Source organism: Anolis carolinensis, chromosome 3 (genome assembly GCF_035594765.1).
Source record: "Anolis carolinensis isolate JA03-04 chromosome 3, rAnoCar3.1.pri, whole genome shotgun sequence".
NCBI classification, from domain to species: domain Eukaryota; kingdom Metazoa; phylum Chordata; class Lepidosauria; order Squamata; family Dactyloidae; genus Anolis; species Anolis carolinensis.
The window spans coordinates 181,767,120-181,785,696 of NC_085843.1; the positions used below are offsets into that span (position 1 = coordinate 181,767,120).

Consider the following 18,577-nt stretch of genomic DNA (forward strand, 5'->3'; position numbering starts at 1 on the left):
AATGCTCAGTAAGAGGGCCAAGCATTTTGTGTGCTTGTGCAGAGGTGTTCAAAGTGGCTTGTAGGTCTTCTGAATGAGCACAGATTACATTATCATTAGCATATTGGAGTTCTGTAACAGATGTTGTTGTGATCTTGGTTTTGGCTTTCAGTTTGCTGTGGCTAAATAACTTGCCATCTGTCTGATAGATTACTTCCACACCAGTAGGTAGCTTCCCGTAAACAAGGTGAAATATCATAGGGTTGAAGATGGAGAATAAAGTTGGGGCAATAACAAATCCCTGTTTGACACCTGATTCCATCTTAAATGGGTCACTTTGGGAGCCTCTACTGTCCAAGACTGTTGCCATCATGTATGTAAAAAAATAACAAAAAAAATTCCATGAAAGAACCCATATGATTTTTTAACGAAGAAATACACACAATCCTAGAAATTTGCTGGGAAATACTTACAATCTCACTCTGTGGGGAGAAAATATTTGAAATGTTTGTGCTTCTTTAAAAAATATGTATTTAGTGGAATCCTGTGTTAATTTTGTCAGAAGGAAATCCTTCTCTCTTTTATAAGACTTACTCCCAGAAACGTTTTTAATGTATAAGACTTCAGCCCTAGGATATTAATTAAGTACTAACAGTTATACCTAGGTTATTAATAAATCTTTGAAAAAGGAACTTCAGCATATGTATGCCATTGAGTTTAATATTAAAATTAGAATATTACACTACAGTTTTACAAAAAGAATGGGCTTTCAGATGAGGTTGCACAAAAGAAAGTTAGCATTAAAGAGGACTTCTGAAAGGGAGGTCAGCGCAGCATTGACTAGAATAGGAGTGAAGTAGATTGAGAGGAATGAATTTTCCTTATGATAACCTTTTTTTTTTCCAGAATAGAATTTCCTCACAGATGGGTTTTAAGTAATGTGCCTTGCCAGTGGCAATTATCTTTCAATGAATAAACCAAAATGAAGCACATAAACTCAGAAAAAAGGTGACGACAATCATATGCTAGGACAAACAGATCTTTCATCACCTTGAACAGCACTCCATCTAATTTGACCCTTAGATGATTCGTATAGGAACTGAAGGTCAGAGATTGGTCTTTATGTGTATGCTAAGATTATGAACACAGACGTATTTTCAGATGCCATTGCCAAGGAAAGTATCACCTTAGTGGTGGGCCCCTGAATGTGAAGTGCTTTCCCCAAGAAAGCTTGCCTACTTCATAATTGTAATTTTGTTTCTGAAAGCCTTTCTAGATTTTTAAAAATTCTACTTTCCTAGCCCCCTAATTGAGCCCCAGTGGTGAAATGTGTTAAAGCACTGAGTTGCTGAACTTGCAGACAGAAAGGTCCCAGGTTCAAACCCCGGGAGCGGCGTGAGCAGCCGCCGTTAGCTCCAACTTCTGCCAACCTAGCAGTTCGAAACATCTCAATGTGAGTAGATCAATAGGTACCGCTCCGGCAGGAAGGTAACGGCGCTCCATGCAATCATGCTGGCCACATGACCTTGGAGGTGTTTACTGACAACGCCGGCTCTTCGGCTTAGAAATGGAGGTGAGCACCAACCCCCAGAGTCAGACATGACTGGACTTAATGTCAGGGGAAACCTTTACCTTTAGCTCCCTAATAACATTCAGGCTACATTGTATTTGCTTGCTTGAATTTTATATTTGTTGTTTTTTGTGTGTGGCCTAAATCTTGCAATTTTTTTTAATGTAGAGGAGCTGGAGTTGGGGGCAGAATTTTGTACAAAATCTATAGAGACTTTTGATTTGGGTAAAGAGTCAAAAGGAGAAATTAGTCTCTTGTTTCATTAACTAATAACCTATTTGCAGTTTTAAGACAGTCCATTTAGATAACAAATAATTTAATTAATTTTAGTTGGATTTTTTTATTGTTACAATGCCCAGCTTAATTGATCTTAGTTCCTGTCTCTGAACATACATAATACATTTCAGCACTGGCATTGCTTTCCAGAGTGATGGGAATAAAAAATGATCAGTTGATTAAAGGCTATGTTAATTCACTTAATTTGATTGGGAGAACCCTCCAGTCTGTCTCAAAAATTACCACTCAGTTTGTGATGTAGGTTGGCCAGGTTGAAACAGTGATAGCTTTTAACATACTTCGTTTGATTAAACCACAGTGGTTTAGTAATGGAATTAAGCCATTGCAGCCACCTATTGAAAATATTTATATTATGAATCTCTAGGCCAAGGATGGGAATTGTACAGCTCCCCAGATGTTGAATTGCAACTCCCCTCAACTCTAGCCAAAATAGCCAGTAGTGAGGAATGCCACAGAATTCCCCCCTTGCTGTAGACAATAGAGTTTTAATTTACTCTAACAAAATCCAATTTAAGCAATTTACACCTTGTATAATTCTATTGAAGTAAATAGATTATAAATAGTAGCAGAGATCAGTAAGTTAGCATGGCTAATTGGGTTAGTTGGTGTCAGTTTCTGCAACTGAGAAGTTAAACCAATTTTTAAATGGAGAGCTCATCAAAGGGATCACTGGAGTTGCATCTATTTATATTTTTAATATGGTAGATCACGCATTATGGCAACAATCTAAGTGCAACCTAACTGAGTGGAATTTGCCTTTCAATAAACATGTACATATAGGAACAGAATTAGATAAGGAATATACAGTACAACCACTATAACCATGGGGTTTATGCAGAGCCGGCACTAGGTATTTTTCAAGTGTAGGTGAACAGAATTTTGCCCCCCCCCCCAAAAAACAATCACTGAAAAATAAAAGCGTTGGATAAGTGAAAATGTTGGATAATAAGGAGGTATTAAGAAAAAGCCTATTAAACATCAAATTACATTAAGATTTTACAAATTAAGCACAGAAACATCATGTTTTACAACAAATCAACAGAAAAAGCAGTCTCGACTGCGCCCCCGTATGTTTAGAGCCCGAAGCGACTGCTTAATTCGCCTCATTGTTGGACCGGCTCTGGGTTTATGCTCCAAGACTCCCCATGGGTACCTGAAACCTTAAATAATAGAGTTGGGCCATATTGTATTGAACTATGTCACCTAACTGCCTTTGTGATTTCTATGCAAGCTCCAAGTTTGGATAACATACATTGGTACTCAGATCCTTTCCATGGCTGTGTAGCCTGCACAGATATAACCAGAGTTTGCATTAGACTATAACTGTCAGACTGGACATCTGTAGCTATGGGATTCAGGGCTACATTTCGTGCCTCTGGATTACCTTGAAGCCCCCCACCCTCCAATCTGGACCAAACTTCAACAACAACAATAACTACTACTTCTTCTTCTACTACTTCTTCTTCTTCCATTTATTATTATTATGTTTATGATATTTATTTATACCCCACTTTTTCTCTCCACAAGGAGACTCAAAGCTGCAAAATTTACAGTACCTGCTCCTGCAAGATCTCCAGGATTAGCAAAATGGCATTAATATAATGCTTAAGGTTTCCTCAAAGTAGTCCCCCTCCCCTCAAGAAATTTCCCAAAATGAGAAGTAAAGATTTTGGCCACTTCTGTGGTATACTGTGCCTTTAAGCCACACTCTCTGGTTGTTACAGCTGTAATGTATTTAACTACTGATGGTTGGGATATATAGTTTTGTGCACCCAAAGCCTCAGTAGCCTTCCTAGTGTTTGAATAAACACCTTTGCTACAAGACTCTGCTGGCTGGTGAGCTTGTTTCATACGAAGAATACTACAACTTTTGTTTATGTTTTATGCACTAAAATTGCCCCTTACTTTTGCAGGCTTCCTCATCAGTATTACAGATAGCTTTAAAAACTCTATTAAGATAGTCCAGCTTTTTGCATTCCTGTACCATAAAAAGCCAACTTGATCATATCTGTAGATGGTTTTATATGTGACCTTTAAAATGTTGAAGCAGCTGCATGACAAACAGCTTTCATACTTGCAAAATATTAGGCCCACTTGGACACACTGAGAATAGTCAAAGAAGGCGCTCTTTCTACAGGAAGGGTTGTTTATTCTACTATTTTATTTGTCTTTTTCTTTTGGATAGAATGCCTGCTTCACATTCTACAAGAACAGTCTGTCTTATCAACAGGATTAGTAAAATGTTATTCAAATAGGGGGATAAAATTAGAATAGAAAGGCTCTAATGAGGATACAAATCTGGATATCAAGACAGCTGAATCTGTTAGCGATTTGGATTTTAGGAGTGTTTTTATAACTCATTTCAACTCATGCAGGCACTACAGAAAAATTGCACACCAACAAAATAATGCAACACTTATAAGCTTTTCTGTGCTTCTGCAGAGTTTCTGTGTACTATGCATAATAACTGTTATCCCACTTCAAGAAATGGTATTGGTTAACAATGCAATGGTTTGAGGCAAATAGGGTTGTGTCTTTTTTTCTCTATGAAGTTACTAATTTTCCCCCTCTTACTCACAGTAAGACATATTCAACATATTCTGAATTTTTATAGTTGTTTTATTGTTTTATCCTACTCCAACTCTCCCCTCCTTGTACATGCAATTTATACAGCAAACTACAGAAGTTACATTTGAAATATCAATCTCAATCTTAATTTTTCCACTCCACATCTTAGCACATTCTCTAAATAGTTCCTAACTGGTTCCCACATCCACTTAATTATTGTAACCTGAAATTAAATATTCTGAAATTAACTAGGCCACAATCTCTAAAGCTGGACATCTGGCATGAAAGCACTATATCAAAGTAAAGATGATTCTTCCAAGAATTGGGATGGCACTATTGTAAAGTTTTAATACATTTTATTTCAGGATATTTTGAAAGATATAGCTTTTGTAGGATGGGAGTCACAGGAATAGAAAAGTGTGAGAGGAAACAGATATGAAAATAAAACCATCTGTGTAGCAGAAGTTTCTTCAGCTGACTTCTATGTGTTCCTGGAATTCATGTGGAATTAGTATTGGTACTATTACTTTGAGCCAGGCTAAAACCCATGTAAAACTCCCATCTCTATCTGCCATAATACCATAGAAAATCCCTCTCTTCGTCCTACAAAATGTCTTGAGAGAGACAATCCATAAATATGTAATTCAAACTTCATCATTTTTATTCTTTTGTTCAGACTTTGCTTCCCTACCCTCCTTATCAACCTTTACATATGGTTGGAGATACGATCTCGCAATCTATGTGGATGCTAAATACTTAGGACTACTGGGGCACTGAAGGTTTCAGTAGAGATGGTTTAGGGATGCATCTGTGCAGTTTCACTTTTAACTGTAATGGCTCAGTGTTATAGAATCATGGAAGTTGTAATTTTATAAGGTTTTTCACCATCTCTGCCAAAGAGTGTTGGTTCCTCGCCAAACTCTAACTTCTAGGACTCCACAGCATTGAACTATGACCTTTAAAGTTGTGTCAAACTGCATTCATTCTACAGTGCTGATGCATCGTAGGTCTCACAGACTTGGTAGATAAAATCTGACTAAGAATTCCTCAACAGAAGGTTGGCCTGGGTGTTGCCTGCAGAGTGCAAATCTCTCCTCTTTATTCCTCTCCTCTTTACTCCTAGGACCTCATCACATCAAGTTTAAGCCCCATCCTAGTATGCTGCCAAGACACAGCCAGGACAGAACTCATGAGAGCCCATCATATGATGCAAGTCTACTTCCGGCAGGCTGTGTCTTGGCAGCATGCTAAGCACTTGTCCTGAGATGACAGGTGTTCTCATAGAGTAATCCAGGACCAGATGGATTTCAGCATGGGACGGTAAGGGGGCAATGCGGGGTGCTGCCCGATGGTTTATCCCGCTGCCCTGCAGATTTGCCACGTTGCCTCGCGGATCCCCTCACTGTCCCCCAGCATCACATGGAGGTCCTTAGTCTCTGCATGGTTATGACAAGCATGGGGACCTTGTGGTTTTGTGTTTTGGAATCCAGTTGCCACAATGTATTAAGTATGTTGACTGCTAAGACTTGGAAAATCCAAAACATCTGGAAAATCAAAGATTCTCTGCCCACATAGAATGGATTGCTGTGACAAGGGAGGATGGATGTAATGGTCCTTGGACATGGTTGATTTGGGGTGGATCTACCTGCTTTGCTTGCATCCTACCAAAGGCCCTGCCTTTCAGATATCACACTGCTGACCCAGAAACTGTCACAGCAGGATTCTTATAAATTGCCAGTACATTGCATACTGACTTGGCTCTAAGAGTTCCACGAAGAAAGAGTAAGACAGAAACTGAAAGAGAACAAGATTGGCTACAGCAGGCATCCTAAAATAGAAAGAGATGCTTAAACTTCAGCATTGTGTAAAGAAACTTATTTATAGACTTACTGTATATACTCATATATAAGTTGACATAATGTATAAATTGAGGGCAGGTTTGGGGGCCAAAATTATGGATTTTGATATAACCTTTGGATAAGTTGTGGTTCTTTCACTGCAAGTTTTTTTTGTGTGTGTGTATCAGGAGTGACTTGAGAAACTGCAAGTTGCTTCTGGTGTGAGAGAATTTGCTGTCTGCAAGGACGTTGGCCAGGGGACACCCGGATTTTTTTTGATGTTTTTACCATTCTTGTGGGAGCTGATAGAGGGAGTTCATCTACGCTCTCCCTGGGTTGGGTTCAAACAGGCAAGCTTCAGGTCAGCAACCAAATCTTCAAATCATAAGTCCTGCCAACACAAGAGTTTAACCTACTGTGCACCTGGGGACTCCACTGCAAGCTGTATCTTAATAAAAGGTGCTGGTTCACCCATTATTATCACATTCCACATTGTTCTACTACATTTCTGTACAAAATGTCCAACTTATCCTACTTCTTGTTGTTCCTAATAGTATCTTTGAAAAACATTTTATTAGGAGTAAATGCAATAAAACAAGCATGGGCAAACTCAGGCCCATGAGCCAGATGCAGCCCCTTGGGCTCCTTCCTCTGGCTCTCGTCTTCCTCAACCCTCCTTTCAACAGGCGGACCTTGTGGCCTTCTGTGCCCCCAGGCTGAGACGAGGACCAAGGCAGAGACACGCAGTTGTCGAGAGCTCTCTGAAGAGCTTTTGGCAACTGCATGTCTCCTCCTCTCAGCCTGGGGACATGGCGGGCTGCTGCACCCCTAGGCTGCAAGAAGGACCCTCCCTGTGCCAAATGCCCTTGCATCAAATGCCCCATTGCTTTACCCCTACACCAACTACCCTTGGTTCCACTCGCAGGCTGGCCTGCCTGTCCTTCCCAGGTCCACAATGAGGCCCTCAGCAAAAAAAGTTTGCCTGTGCCTGCAATAGAGCCTTTATTTTTGAGCTGGAATGCCTAGAATTGTATTGCTCAACTTATCTTGTATCCAGTTAGAGGTTGCTATGCTTACTAATAATCTATTTCCTGTCTTTACACAAAACAGTTTAGCTGCTCTGGTTAATGTAAATATACATATGACACTCATATTATCTAGAAAGAGTATAAAATAAATGCAATGGATTGTAATGTATTCAAAACTAATAATGGCACAGGGTGACCAGGCACTTGTTTCACCCATAGTAAAGACTAAGAAATATATTTCCAGAAGTGTTTCATAATAAAATCCATGAGTGGACTGCAGTCTAGGCACACTATGGTGCCTCATCCAGAAATGGCAGTGTAAGATATCTTCCAAACTCAGATTACCTGCTGTTTGTGGTAAATTGATGGAAATCCTTTTTGCGAAGCCATATATACGCAATTGCATTCATGTTACATAGCTAAAAAATCCCAAAAACAAAGCCCTAACTGCAACAACTCTTATTCTCCCCAGAAGATTCATAACAAAGAATGTACTCCTATTCATTTGGTGTTAAGGGCAAAACATATCTCCCAGGCTTCAGACCTTGAGTCTTTAGATGACTGAGAAATATAGATATTCAAATCTGAGGTGGTCCAGATAGCACACTCAGATAAAGTCTCTTTGCTTTCTTCACATGAATCCCACTAGGCCCTCTAACCTGCCATAGATTCAGTTTTAGTTATCTAATAGCTAATGTCCTAGCACAGGATGTTAAACTCATTTTCATTGAGGGCCAAATCACTCTTATGGTTACCTTCAAGGGGCAACTGAATTTATTGATATAGAGGGCCAACTATGTATTTTTTTACATAGTGGTCAGCGTTATTTAGTTTTTACCCAGTTTGGGTCCCTGGATGTTATTGAATGACAACTCCCATCACCTTTAATTTTCTACCATGTGGACTGGGATAATGGAAATTGCAAACCATTAATACTTGTGGCTCTGAGTCTGGGGAAAGAAAAAAGGACATCCTATCCACAAGCTTTGTAACTTAGTGCAAACCCCACTGTCCTGACTAAACAGGAAAAATTGCAGCTTTCCAGATATTATTGTATCACAACTCCCATTATCTCTAGTCATTATGTCTAATGACTAGACAAGAGTTGTGGTCCAGCATCTGGAGGGCCCCATAAAATGACGTAGAGGTCTGAATTCAGCCCACAGAATCTTGAGTGTAAAACATGTATTCTAGAATACTACTGTTAAAGACTGTATCCAAAAGTTCACTTCAACAATATATTTTTAGAAAAAGTTTCATGAGATGCTTAAAGTAGAACATTGAAATTAGGCTTGCACAATTTGTTCGGAATTTTGTTAAATTCGGATCTAATTTGGATCTAAAGCACCTTTGAAGCGAGTTCTGACCTACCTGCTCACTGCCTTCCCAATATTAAGAATTTGAATCAAAAGGAGCCTTCAATTCTTAAGTCTCTGATGTCTTTGGATGTAGCTGTGGCCAAGCCCCACTGAGAGGTGAAGCCAAACATGTTGGCATGCCTTTCAGCGAATCAGGACTGATGGAGGGGGAGGCAGAGGTATCGTTCTTGTAGTCTTTTAAAAAAATGTTTTAAGAAACTTCCCAAAAAATCAGTGGATGGGTGAAACATTATGAAACTTGATAGGCAAAGAGAGATAAATATGTTCTAACATTGTAGCAGGTTTTACCACAATAGCTTTAAAAATGAGGGAGAAAGGAGCCTCCATTCCCCAGATGTCCCAGTTCCTCTCTCCTCTTGACATTCCCCACCCCCTTTTGTCCTCACTCTTTCCTTATTAATAACATTGACCATCTTGACCAAACTTGGATGTTGCTTGGCCATAGGTATCCTGATTTTCATTTGTGAATTCTTGGAGGGTATGAGAAGTTTAGAGAGAGAGACAGCATGGTGTAGTGTAGTGATTTGAGAGTTGGACTACAATTGTGGCTTGATTCCCCACTCAGGGTGATCTTAGGCAAGTTACACACTCGCATCCCCAGAAAACCCAATCAATCAGGAAATAACACTTTCAAACCGGGAACAGATTTCCTTATTCAGAGGCTGATGGCCATCTGTAAGGAGTGGTTTGATGGTGTGCTATGATTTCTGTTCCTGGTTGATAAATGTCATTTCCTAATTGGTTCTGTCATAATAACATGGCAAAACTTTATTACACTGCCAAAACTTTGTCTTTGCGCAAAGGACATTATCCTATACATAGCACGTTATGGTTTGTTGAGTCTCTCTCCACCAATTCAACAAAGTTTCAGCCACAAAAACAAAGTTTCTGAAGTAGAACAATTATTTTCAAAGTAAAGACAACCCAATGAAACAGGAAATAACACTTTCAAACCAGGAACAGATTTTTGTTATTATTAAAAAATTTTTTTAATAAAAACTTTGGAAATTCACCAAAAATCTGAGGATCGGTTAAATGTTCTGAAATTTGGTTAGCTTGCAGTGGTAAATGTGTTCTACCACTGTAGCAAGTTTCATCAGAATAGCTCAGAAATGACACAGAGAGAAGCCCCTCAAGTTTCCTCATTGACAGTAATGTTTTCCTTCATGCTCATCCACCATTAACAAGGTACTTACGAAGATTCGGAAGTTTCAGAAAGTTTTGAACTTTTTGCCTTCAAAATTCAGAAATGACTTTAAAAACAAAGCGCCAGCGCCCCCCTACTTTTGAACAGAGTATAGAACCATTTTTTCTGGATTGCACATGCCTAATTGAAATGTGTGGGCAGACCTGTATGAAACATGCATATTATTGTTGTAGTTGTATTTTGGAGAGAGCTCTAATTTAAGTAGTAATATTGTAGGTATCATAGCCTAATTCAATGACAGGATGTGGTCTTGTGCAAAACCCTTCTCTTGAAAGCTCCAGGGATTACAAACATTGATATGAGAGATATTTATATGATACGTATTGGGCCAATTAGTAGGGTGAGGTGTATTGTCTTAGACAACAGATTTAGGATACCATTATAAGGCAGCAAATTGCTCATTATATGTTTAGTATTATATTACGAGAACTGAACACCATCTGCTTTGTCTGCTTTGAGGTTTTAGATATCTTTGGCTATGTCCATATGTACATGGATTTCCATTGTGGTCCTGTCAGGCCCTGCAAGTACTGTTCCTATTTTGGGTAAAGCAGAAGACAATGAAATTCCATGAATTATTTTTTCATTCCTTTTTGTTTGTATAAATAATAAATGCTTTAGCTGTCCCTTGTAAAGTGACTGTGTTTTCTCTTTATTTTTGCAGGTTGTTTTAGTCTTCGCTCTTAGTATTGGTGCTCTTGTAATATACTTCATAGATTCGTCAAAGTGAGTATTTTAATACATTTCCTGTTCTCCTATCCCCACCCTGAAGCAATTACCAAATTTTACTTTAGCTCTAGGCTTTGTGTTCATTACTTGCCTACAATAAGAGAAGGTCGCCAGGGGAGGGTGGTGGTGATGGTGGAATCACTGCTATCTCCCTGCTTTAGTTTCAAAGATGCTAGAAATGAGTTTTATTTTTAGAATTTTGGAATTACTTTTATTTGTCATGTTTTGTGATGGAGACAAAAGGAAAGAAATAATTATTAAGTTCTCAGAAAATGTATGATTTAGAATGCCTCTTCTTTCAGTCAGTGCTAAACAGTGATGAAACAGAGTCTTTTAAGAGCCAAATACCTGATCAATGAAAAATATATCTAAGAAGTGGGGGGAGAGTGGCATCTGTCGATTCATTGTTCTAAAGCAGGTCTACACAGCCTTTGGCCATCCAAGTGTTTGGGCCTCCAACTCCTAGAAGCTCTAGTCCAATGGCCACGAATTCTGGGAGCTGAAGTCCAAAACACCTGGAGGGCCACAGGTTTTGCAGGCCTGTTCTAAGGGTAACAAATTCTCTCTCAGTTTTATGGCTTCCTCTTCCTCAGCTCTTCCAAGTTGTACAAGGCCACTTCAATACAAAACCTTTGTTGGAATAGGATCCAGCCCTGGAAGAGCTCTCAAACAAGTTATTGTAGCTGGAAGAGGAGCAGCCATAAAACCAAATATGTATTCACCTTCCCTACAACAGCCTATCCACTGGCTACCCCAATGAGAATCAGGAGGGATGTGTAACTATTAAGGTCCAAATTAGATATTATAAGTGACATGCATAACTACTGTTGCATAATGTCTCATTATGTACCAGTCCTCTCCCTCTTCCCTTCTCCAGAATATATTAAAACTGTCACTGTGTTGTGATGTTAGTGTATTCCATATTTTTCTCATCATTGATAGCTATTGTTTTGAGGCACAAACAGATAATGTGAGCTATGGAAAGTTCTGGAAAGGAAGTGGCAATTTGAAGTGGCTGCTTTGCACTTCTGGCATTATCACAGCCAATGAAGACATTCTCAAATATTTTCAATAAATAGTAGATATTCTGTTTGTGTTGTTCCTGATGATGTCAGCTAAACAAATTCAGCTGATAAATTATTCTGTCATGTTATCCAGTCAAGAGAGTAATGTAGGATCCCGAAAACAATATATCATAATACATTGTTTTGTGGGTGAGAGTTAGTAGTGGTGGTTGGAAAAACAATTTTGTTTTGCTTATATATGCTTTTAAAATCCCATGGGTTCTTCATATAGTCTTTCTATGGTTCAGTATTACAAATGAAGCTCATGATGTTTTGTTGTTACTTGCTTGTGAGGTAATCTAGTTAATAATTACAACCATAAGGTTAGCATGGTTGTGCTTTTAATATAAGAAAGATTGCATGCACCAAATATTGCCTCTGTGACACATATGGATGATATCAATTAATAGAACAATTTTAGGTTGTGTTTGGATGGAAGAGGTTCATGCAGATTTGAGTTTTTCCAGTGAAATGAATAAAACTTCTAAATGATATCTAGTGGTTACCCAAGACAAGAATGTAATATACCCATATTGCAGATATTTGTGTCATCTGTGTGTGGAAGATAGGATTGATTGCCATACTATATGTGAATAGCATGTTCACATTTTGATGCACGTGTGTATGTTTCCATGTAGGTATTACTGGATATGGTTTAAATGATATCCTATTGTCTGCTGTGCAAGGCAAAAAGCAAAATTGGGTGCAAAAGTAGTATTGCAGTAGGACTTCTTAACATTGGACACTAAGCATTACCATATTTGAATCCAATGATCACTTTGAAAGTAGCACATTCAATGCTGCAGAACAAATTAATGCCCTCTCATCACCACTCTAATATTAATTTGATGCTGATTAATATCCTGGCTGCTGCTCTTTGTATCACTTTTCTCTTCCTCTTTATCCTGGTAAGCTTTAAAAAAGAGGGAGAAGCACCAATCACATGAAATGGCTAGAAAAGCGGGATCAGCAATTTCACACACTAAGAAAAAAAGCACAAGCAAATTTGCTTTGAGCACAATTCTTCAAAAATATCTGCACAGATTGCAACTTCAGTTATAGCCATTTGCAAATACAGTTGAAGATACTTGTTCAATGGTGCTTCCAGGGAATAATAATTTTAGAAAGAACACTCTTCTTGAGGTTTCTTCTTCTCTCACCCCCTGTTGTCCATTGACTGCTATACCTGTTAGTGGAAAAAAAGTGCTGTAGTAGTTGAAGATGTGAAAGGAATAATTATGACTAGGTTTTCGGTTCTAATCATATTGCAGGGTAAATGGTCTTTTTTATTCTTCTGTAACTATACAAAATACCCAGAAATAAATATATCTTAGTGGGAAAGGCAATGGCCAATTAACTCATTAGGGTGCTGCTGAAACAGACAGTTGTGCAGGAGCTACTTGTGGACAGGCAATTCAAAGGCCCTTTCTGGTACTTAAATTTTAAAATGGACTTGAAATGGATAGAGTTTCAAGGTAGGATCTATTTAAATACAGGACCTGCACCAATGGAGTGATGGCTTTGCTCACAGTTTTAGTGAACAAAATTTAGTTGGATTTTTTAATCCAATTGTAAAATAGCTATGTGAGGTGTTAACCCTGTTCTGGAGATAAGTGTCAAAACCTTGGAGGCTTCTTTAAAGCTCAAACCCAAACCAGAATAGATTAACTACTCCATTTAAACTGGGCACCCCCTGTTGACCCTGGACTGCACACAAAGAGCAAAGTCATGACAGTCCATACACGATTAACATGTCCTCTGAGGGAGAGTTACTTTTCAGGATTTCAAAACCCTGGGTTTGGTGGAACTCAGTTTACTGAAAATTTAAAAAGGTGTTAGTGGTGTTCTTAAGATCACAAAGATAGTGTTAGAATTTTATAGGCGTTCCCCGTCAAGCCTATTCTGAAACATGGGGAATGTGATTCTGTACCATTTCTTTCCATCACTACCCCCTACTTAAATGTAAGCTAGTGAGAAGGAATCAGACCCATCTCTGAGTCTGTATATGTGTTGAAATATCCAGTGAACATGAAAACACTGAAAACTTCCATATTTCCTTGGATCTGTGACTGTTCATTGATATACTTGTGAATGTGTCTAGTCTTCACGCTAAACTTTCCCCTTTCTCTGCCCTTGGCAATGGTAGTGGAGTGTCAGGTCCAATGCAGCTTTACCTGAAAACACTGTTTGGGCCTTATCAAGTTTGTGCTTAAATTATCTCATGTGAGGCAGTCATATTCTGAAGCAGGCTCTGAAGGATATAAAGATCAATGTAAAAAAGTGTTTACTTCTCAGTGGCATAACACATAATGTTCTGGCATTGCAGAAGCTTTACAGTACAGAAGATGGAATGCAACTGAGATTATTTATTTATGATGATTTATTTGAAGCATGAATACCAGAGTGGCTTCTAAGTATGTCTGAAGATAGAACAGACAGGCTTAAAGATTAGATTCATGTGGCTCCCCAAAATATGATTCACTAGATATCCTGTAGGTCATTTAAACTACTACTGGTCATAAAGCTTTTGAGAAACCTTTTCTGCTTCTGCCATGAATAATAATAATAATAATAATAATAATAATAATAATAATAATAATAATAATAGGAAACTGAAATCCAGTCTCTGACCAACACTGTCTGAATTTTTAGTACTGCTATCAGCATGGAGTTTGGTTTGGACAAATGTTCGACACTGGTATTGAAGAAGGGAAAAATCATTGAAAATGAGGGCATAAATATGCCTAATGGCCAAACAATAAAGTGTCACCAGCCAGAGGCCTATAAATATTTGGGCATATTACAGCAGGACAACATCAAGCATGAACATGTGAAGACTCTGGTCAGTAAAGAATACACACAAAGGGTCAGAAAAATTCTCAAAAGCAAGCTCAATGGAGGCAACACCATCAAGGCCATAAACACCTGGGCCATACCTGTCATAAGATATACTGCTGGCATTATAAATTGGACACAGGTGGAACTGGACAACTTGGACAGAAAAACAAGAAAACTCATGACCATTCATCATTCACTGCACCCTCGCAGTGATGTTGACTGGCTATATCTGCCTAGAAGATCAGGGGGCAGAGGACTCTTACAAGTAAAACAAGCAGTCAAAGAAGAAGAACATGCCCTGGCAGAATATGTAAAGCAAAGTGAAGAACCTGCTTTGATTGAAGTCAAAAGTCAGAAACTCCTCAAAGCACAGCAGACAAAAAACCAGTACAAGAAAACCGCACTGCAAACTAGAGCTGACAGCTGGCACAACAAAACATTGCATGGAAAGTTCCTTGACAAAATTGAAGGAAAAGCTGATAAGGAGAAGACCTGGCTATGGCTCACAAATGGGAGACAGAAGGCCTGATCCTTGCAGCCCAGGAGCAAGCCATCAGAACAAATGCAATTAAGGCCAAGATCGAAAAATCAGCTGATGACCCAAAATGCAGACTCTGCAAGGAAGCTGATGAAACCATTGATCATATCCTCAGCTGCTGCAAAAAATCGCATAGACAGACTACAAACAGAGGCACAACTATGTGGCCCAAATGATTCATTGGAACTTATGCCTCAAGTACCACCTCCCAACATTAAAGAACTGGTGGGATCACAAACTTGCAAAAGTATTGGAGAATGAGCACGCAAAGATATGGTGCCGTGCCAAAAGATCTCAGCTGGCATTTGGAAACAATAGACATTGACAAAATTACGATCTGCCAACTGCAAAAGGCCACCCTACTGGGATCTGCACGCATCATCCGAAAATACATCACACAGTCCTAGACACTTGGGAAGTGTTCGACTTGTGATTTTGTGAAACGAAATCCAGCATGTCTATCTTGTTTGCTGTGTCATACAATAATAATAATAATAATAATAATAATAATAATAATAATAATAATAATAAATAATGACTTTATTTATAACCCCACCCTATCTCCCCAAGGGGACTCAGGACAGTTTCCAAACAAAGTGGCAAACATTCAATGCCATAATAAAGACAGAACAAGAAACTAGCCAAATCAAATGATAAGTAAAACAACGGTAACTTATTAAACTAACCTAAACATAATAACTAAATAGACATAATATAACTACAAGCACATTTACAGCATAATGAAAGCAGGAGAACTAAAATGTATTAAAATATAGAGTGATTTAATTGCCAGCTGAGCCAGGATAGGTTTCCAGTATAGACAAGATTGTATTAAGATATTCTAGTCCTCCTGCTCTCCATATTGCTAGGGTACATAGGTTTTTGAAAGTTTTTTTTTGAAGGAGAGGAGAGAGGAAGCTGTTTTTATTTCTTTGGGGAGGAATTTCCAGAGGTGAGGGGCGATCATGGAGAAGGCCCCCTCCCTTGTTCCCACCAGCCGTGCCTTAGACAGGGGTGGGACCGAAAGCAGGGCTTCCTCCGCAGACCACAGTGCTCATGGTGTGGGCATTGACCAGTCAGGCTTAACATCACTATCTCCCCATTTAAGAGTTTGTCCTCAAATCAAACTTGAAGCTTTTGTGTTCTACTTTTATGCTTACTTGAATCTAGATACTTGCTTTCTCACTATTAATTTGATCCCACTAGAATCCAAACAGCAATTCTGTTCTCATCAGTATCCAAATACTTGCTCTGTTCTCAATACTGGACTCAAGATTCAAGGCAGAATGATGAATGCTGGAAGCTTTACTAAAACAGTTTGTTTATACCATTGAGCTGACAATGATGTATGCACTGAATGGGAGCAAAGAATTGAGGGATCATACAGACATATTCCTTTAGGTTCCAAACTCTTGCCTTTGAATGGCAAACTCAGGGATCAGGAAGTGTAAAGTATAGTATGACTGAGTCTTGATAAATTATTTTGTGGCAGCTATTAATTCGAACATACACAAATATTTCCCCTTCCATTAAAGTTTTCCTATTGAAATATAGAATAGCAGGCTTGTATCTGAACACTATAAAGGCATCATTGAAAGTAAATCCCATGTAGTTCAGTACATCAAGATTCACAACTTTAAAGCCATATCCTTTAATTCATTGAAGCACCAGTCACATCTTTCATTAGGATTAGAACACAGCATCACTCATCAAAGAAACATAAAGCATAGAGGGTCAGAAACAAATGTCTCTACTTCTATCTCTAAGTTTATTTATTTCAGATAGATGAAGGAAAGAAATAGAAAATTTCAAAAGCTATGTATTGTTCTTTATGGATTTCAGAAGCTGCATTTAGGGGCCTTTCAACATCACATAAGTATAGCACTCCGATTCCACTTTAAATGCCATGATTCTATCCTATGGAATCCTGGGATTGGCAGTTCGGAGGGGGCACTTAGAATTCTCAGTCGGATTACTCTAGTGCAATGGTTCTCAACCTGTAAGTCCCCAGGTGTTTTGGCTTACAACTCCCAGAAATCCCAGCCAGTTTCACAGCTGTTAGGACTTTGGGGAGTTAAAGATCAAAACATCTGGGGACCCACAGATTGAGAACCACTACTCTAGTGCCTCCTCATTGCCAAACCAAGACACTCCAGGAAGATGCCATGGCTGTTAAAGTTAAATCAGCATTTTACAAATTGTGTTGTATGAAATAGTTCTTGGCTACTTAGTTTTTCCAGTGTACTCCCATTTTGAGTCTAAATTGAGAGATGTAGTTGGTGGTAACAACTTCCAAGATATTTCCTGAAGCTACCAGGGGCCTTAGTATTTGCTTTAGCATGGACTATCCTTGGTCCACTGATGGGAGGAGATCTGGAGCTGACATCTGAAGAACAGTCTGAAGATAGCAGCAGTGTCGTAATTCCATTTCCTAAGAATATCATTACCAACTTCTAGCACCACCATCAAGATGTGAGACCCTCAGAGTTCCTTTGAATGCAGCCAACATTATGACCTCAACTTTTTTTCAGTCCTTAGTATGATACTAAAGTAAATGCTGGACATGAAGTCTAGTTGTGTCCGACTCTGGGTGTTGGTGCTCATCTCCATTTCTAAGCCGAAGAGCTGTTACCTTCCCTCCAGAGTGGTACCTATTTGATCTACTCACATTTGTATGTTTTCGAACTGCTAGGTTGGCATAGTGAATAAGAAAAGATCAGAATCTGGCACTCTAAATAGGCTGTGACAGCTTTCCATTTAGCACTTCCAACATAACTTCCACCTAAAACACACTCTGCTGTAGCTGGGCAGTGGAAGGGTTCATATGTAGTGAAAGCTGGCATGGTGCAATGGTTGTCACACTAAGATGTAAGAAATCCAAGTTTTGAATTTAATGTAGACCAAGCAAACAGGCGGTAAACAAACAAAATCTTTAGTCATGTTGGTAGTCCAGTAAGAGTCTGATAATCCTTCTGTTTTTGCTATGTCTTCAGAACTATTATGTGAGAAGGCATCATATTTACACAATAGGTTGTGTTTATAGATCATATGTGTAGGCCAGGAATAGACAATACCATATTTTTATATGTGATCAATCTGCCCTATGTAATTTTAAACACATCACTTGATAAATTACTTAGATTCTGTTTTATATTTTGATTCAGTTCAGACCCTGTGTAGAAGCTGCAACTTCCTCCTGAGGTTTCTCTGCTATACAACTGAACTAATTGTTACTAATATATGATCTGTTTGAAGATACTACATACTTTGCGTATCCTGGTTAGCTGATTTCCACCAACCCTTTCATTCAAGCATTTCATTTCTCTTCCTTAAGATATAGAACATTTTTTCCTGTCTGATGTGCCTTGGACAGTTAATTATTATTTCTCACAATGGAACAATGTAAACAGGAGGTTCACACCTCCAAATATTTATATTGGAAGTGATGCTTATTAAATTTGTACATATATCATTAGGAGCTATAAAGTTGGCGATGAGCACTAATGAAGCCAGATATCCTTATGACATCAGTAGTGTAGACA

General features: G+C 38.6%; 1 protein-coding gene across 29 annotated transcripts in view; it reads left to right on the top strand.

Annotated features, from left to right (window-relative positions):
- The window catches only part of kcnma1 (potassium calcium-activated channel subfamily M alpha 1), a 657,167-nt gene that overhangs the window by 287,373 nt on the left and 351,217 nt on the right, over positions 1 to 18,577 (top strand). For all 29 annotated transcript variants that reach the window (XM_062977442.1, XM_062977440.1, XM_062977441.1 and 26 more), the window contains exon 3: positions 10,531 to 10,592. In XM_062977442.1, the coding sequence (XP_062833512.1) occupies positions 10,531 to 10,592 (62 nt within the window). The remainder of the gene's footprint in view (positions 1 to 10,530; positions 10,593 to 18,577) is intronic.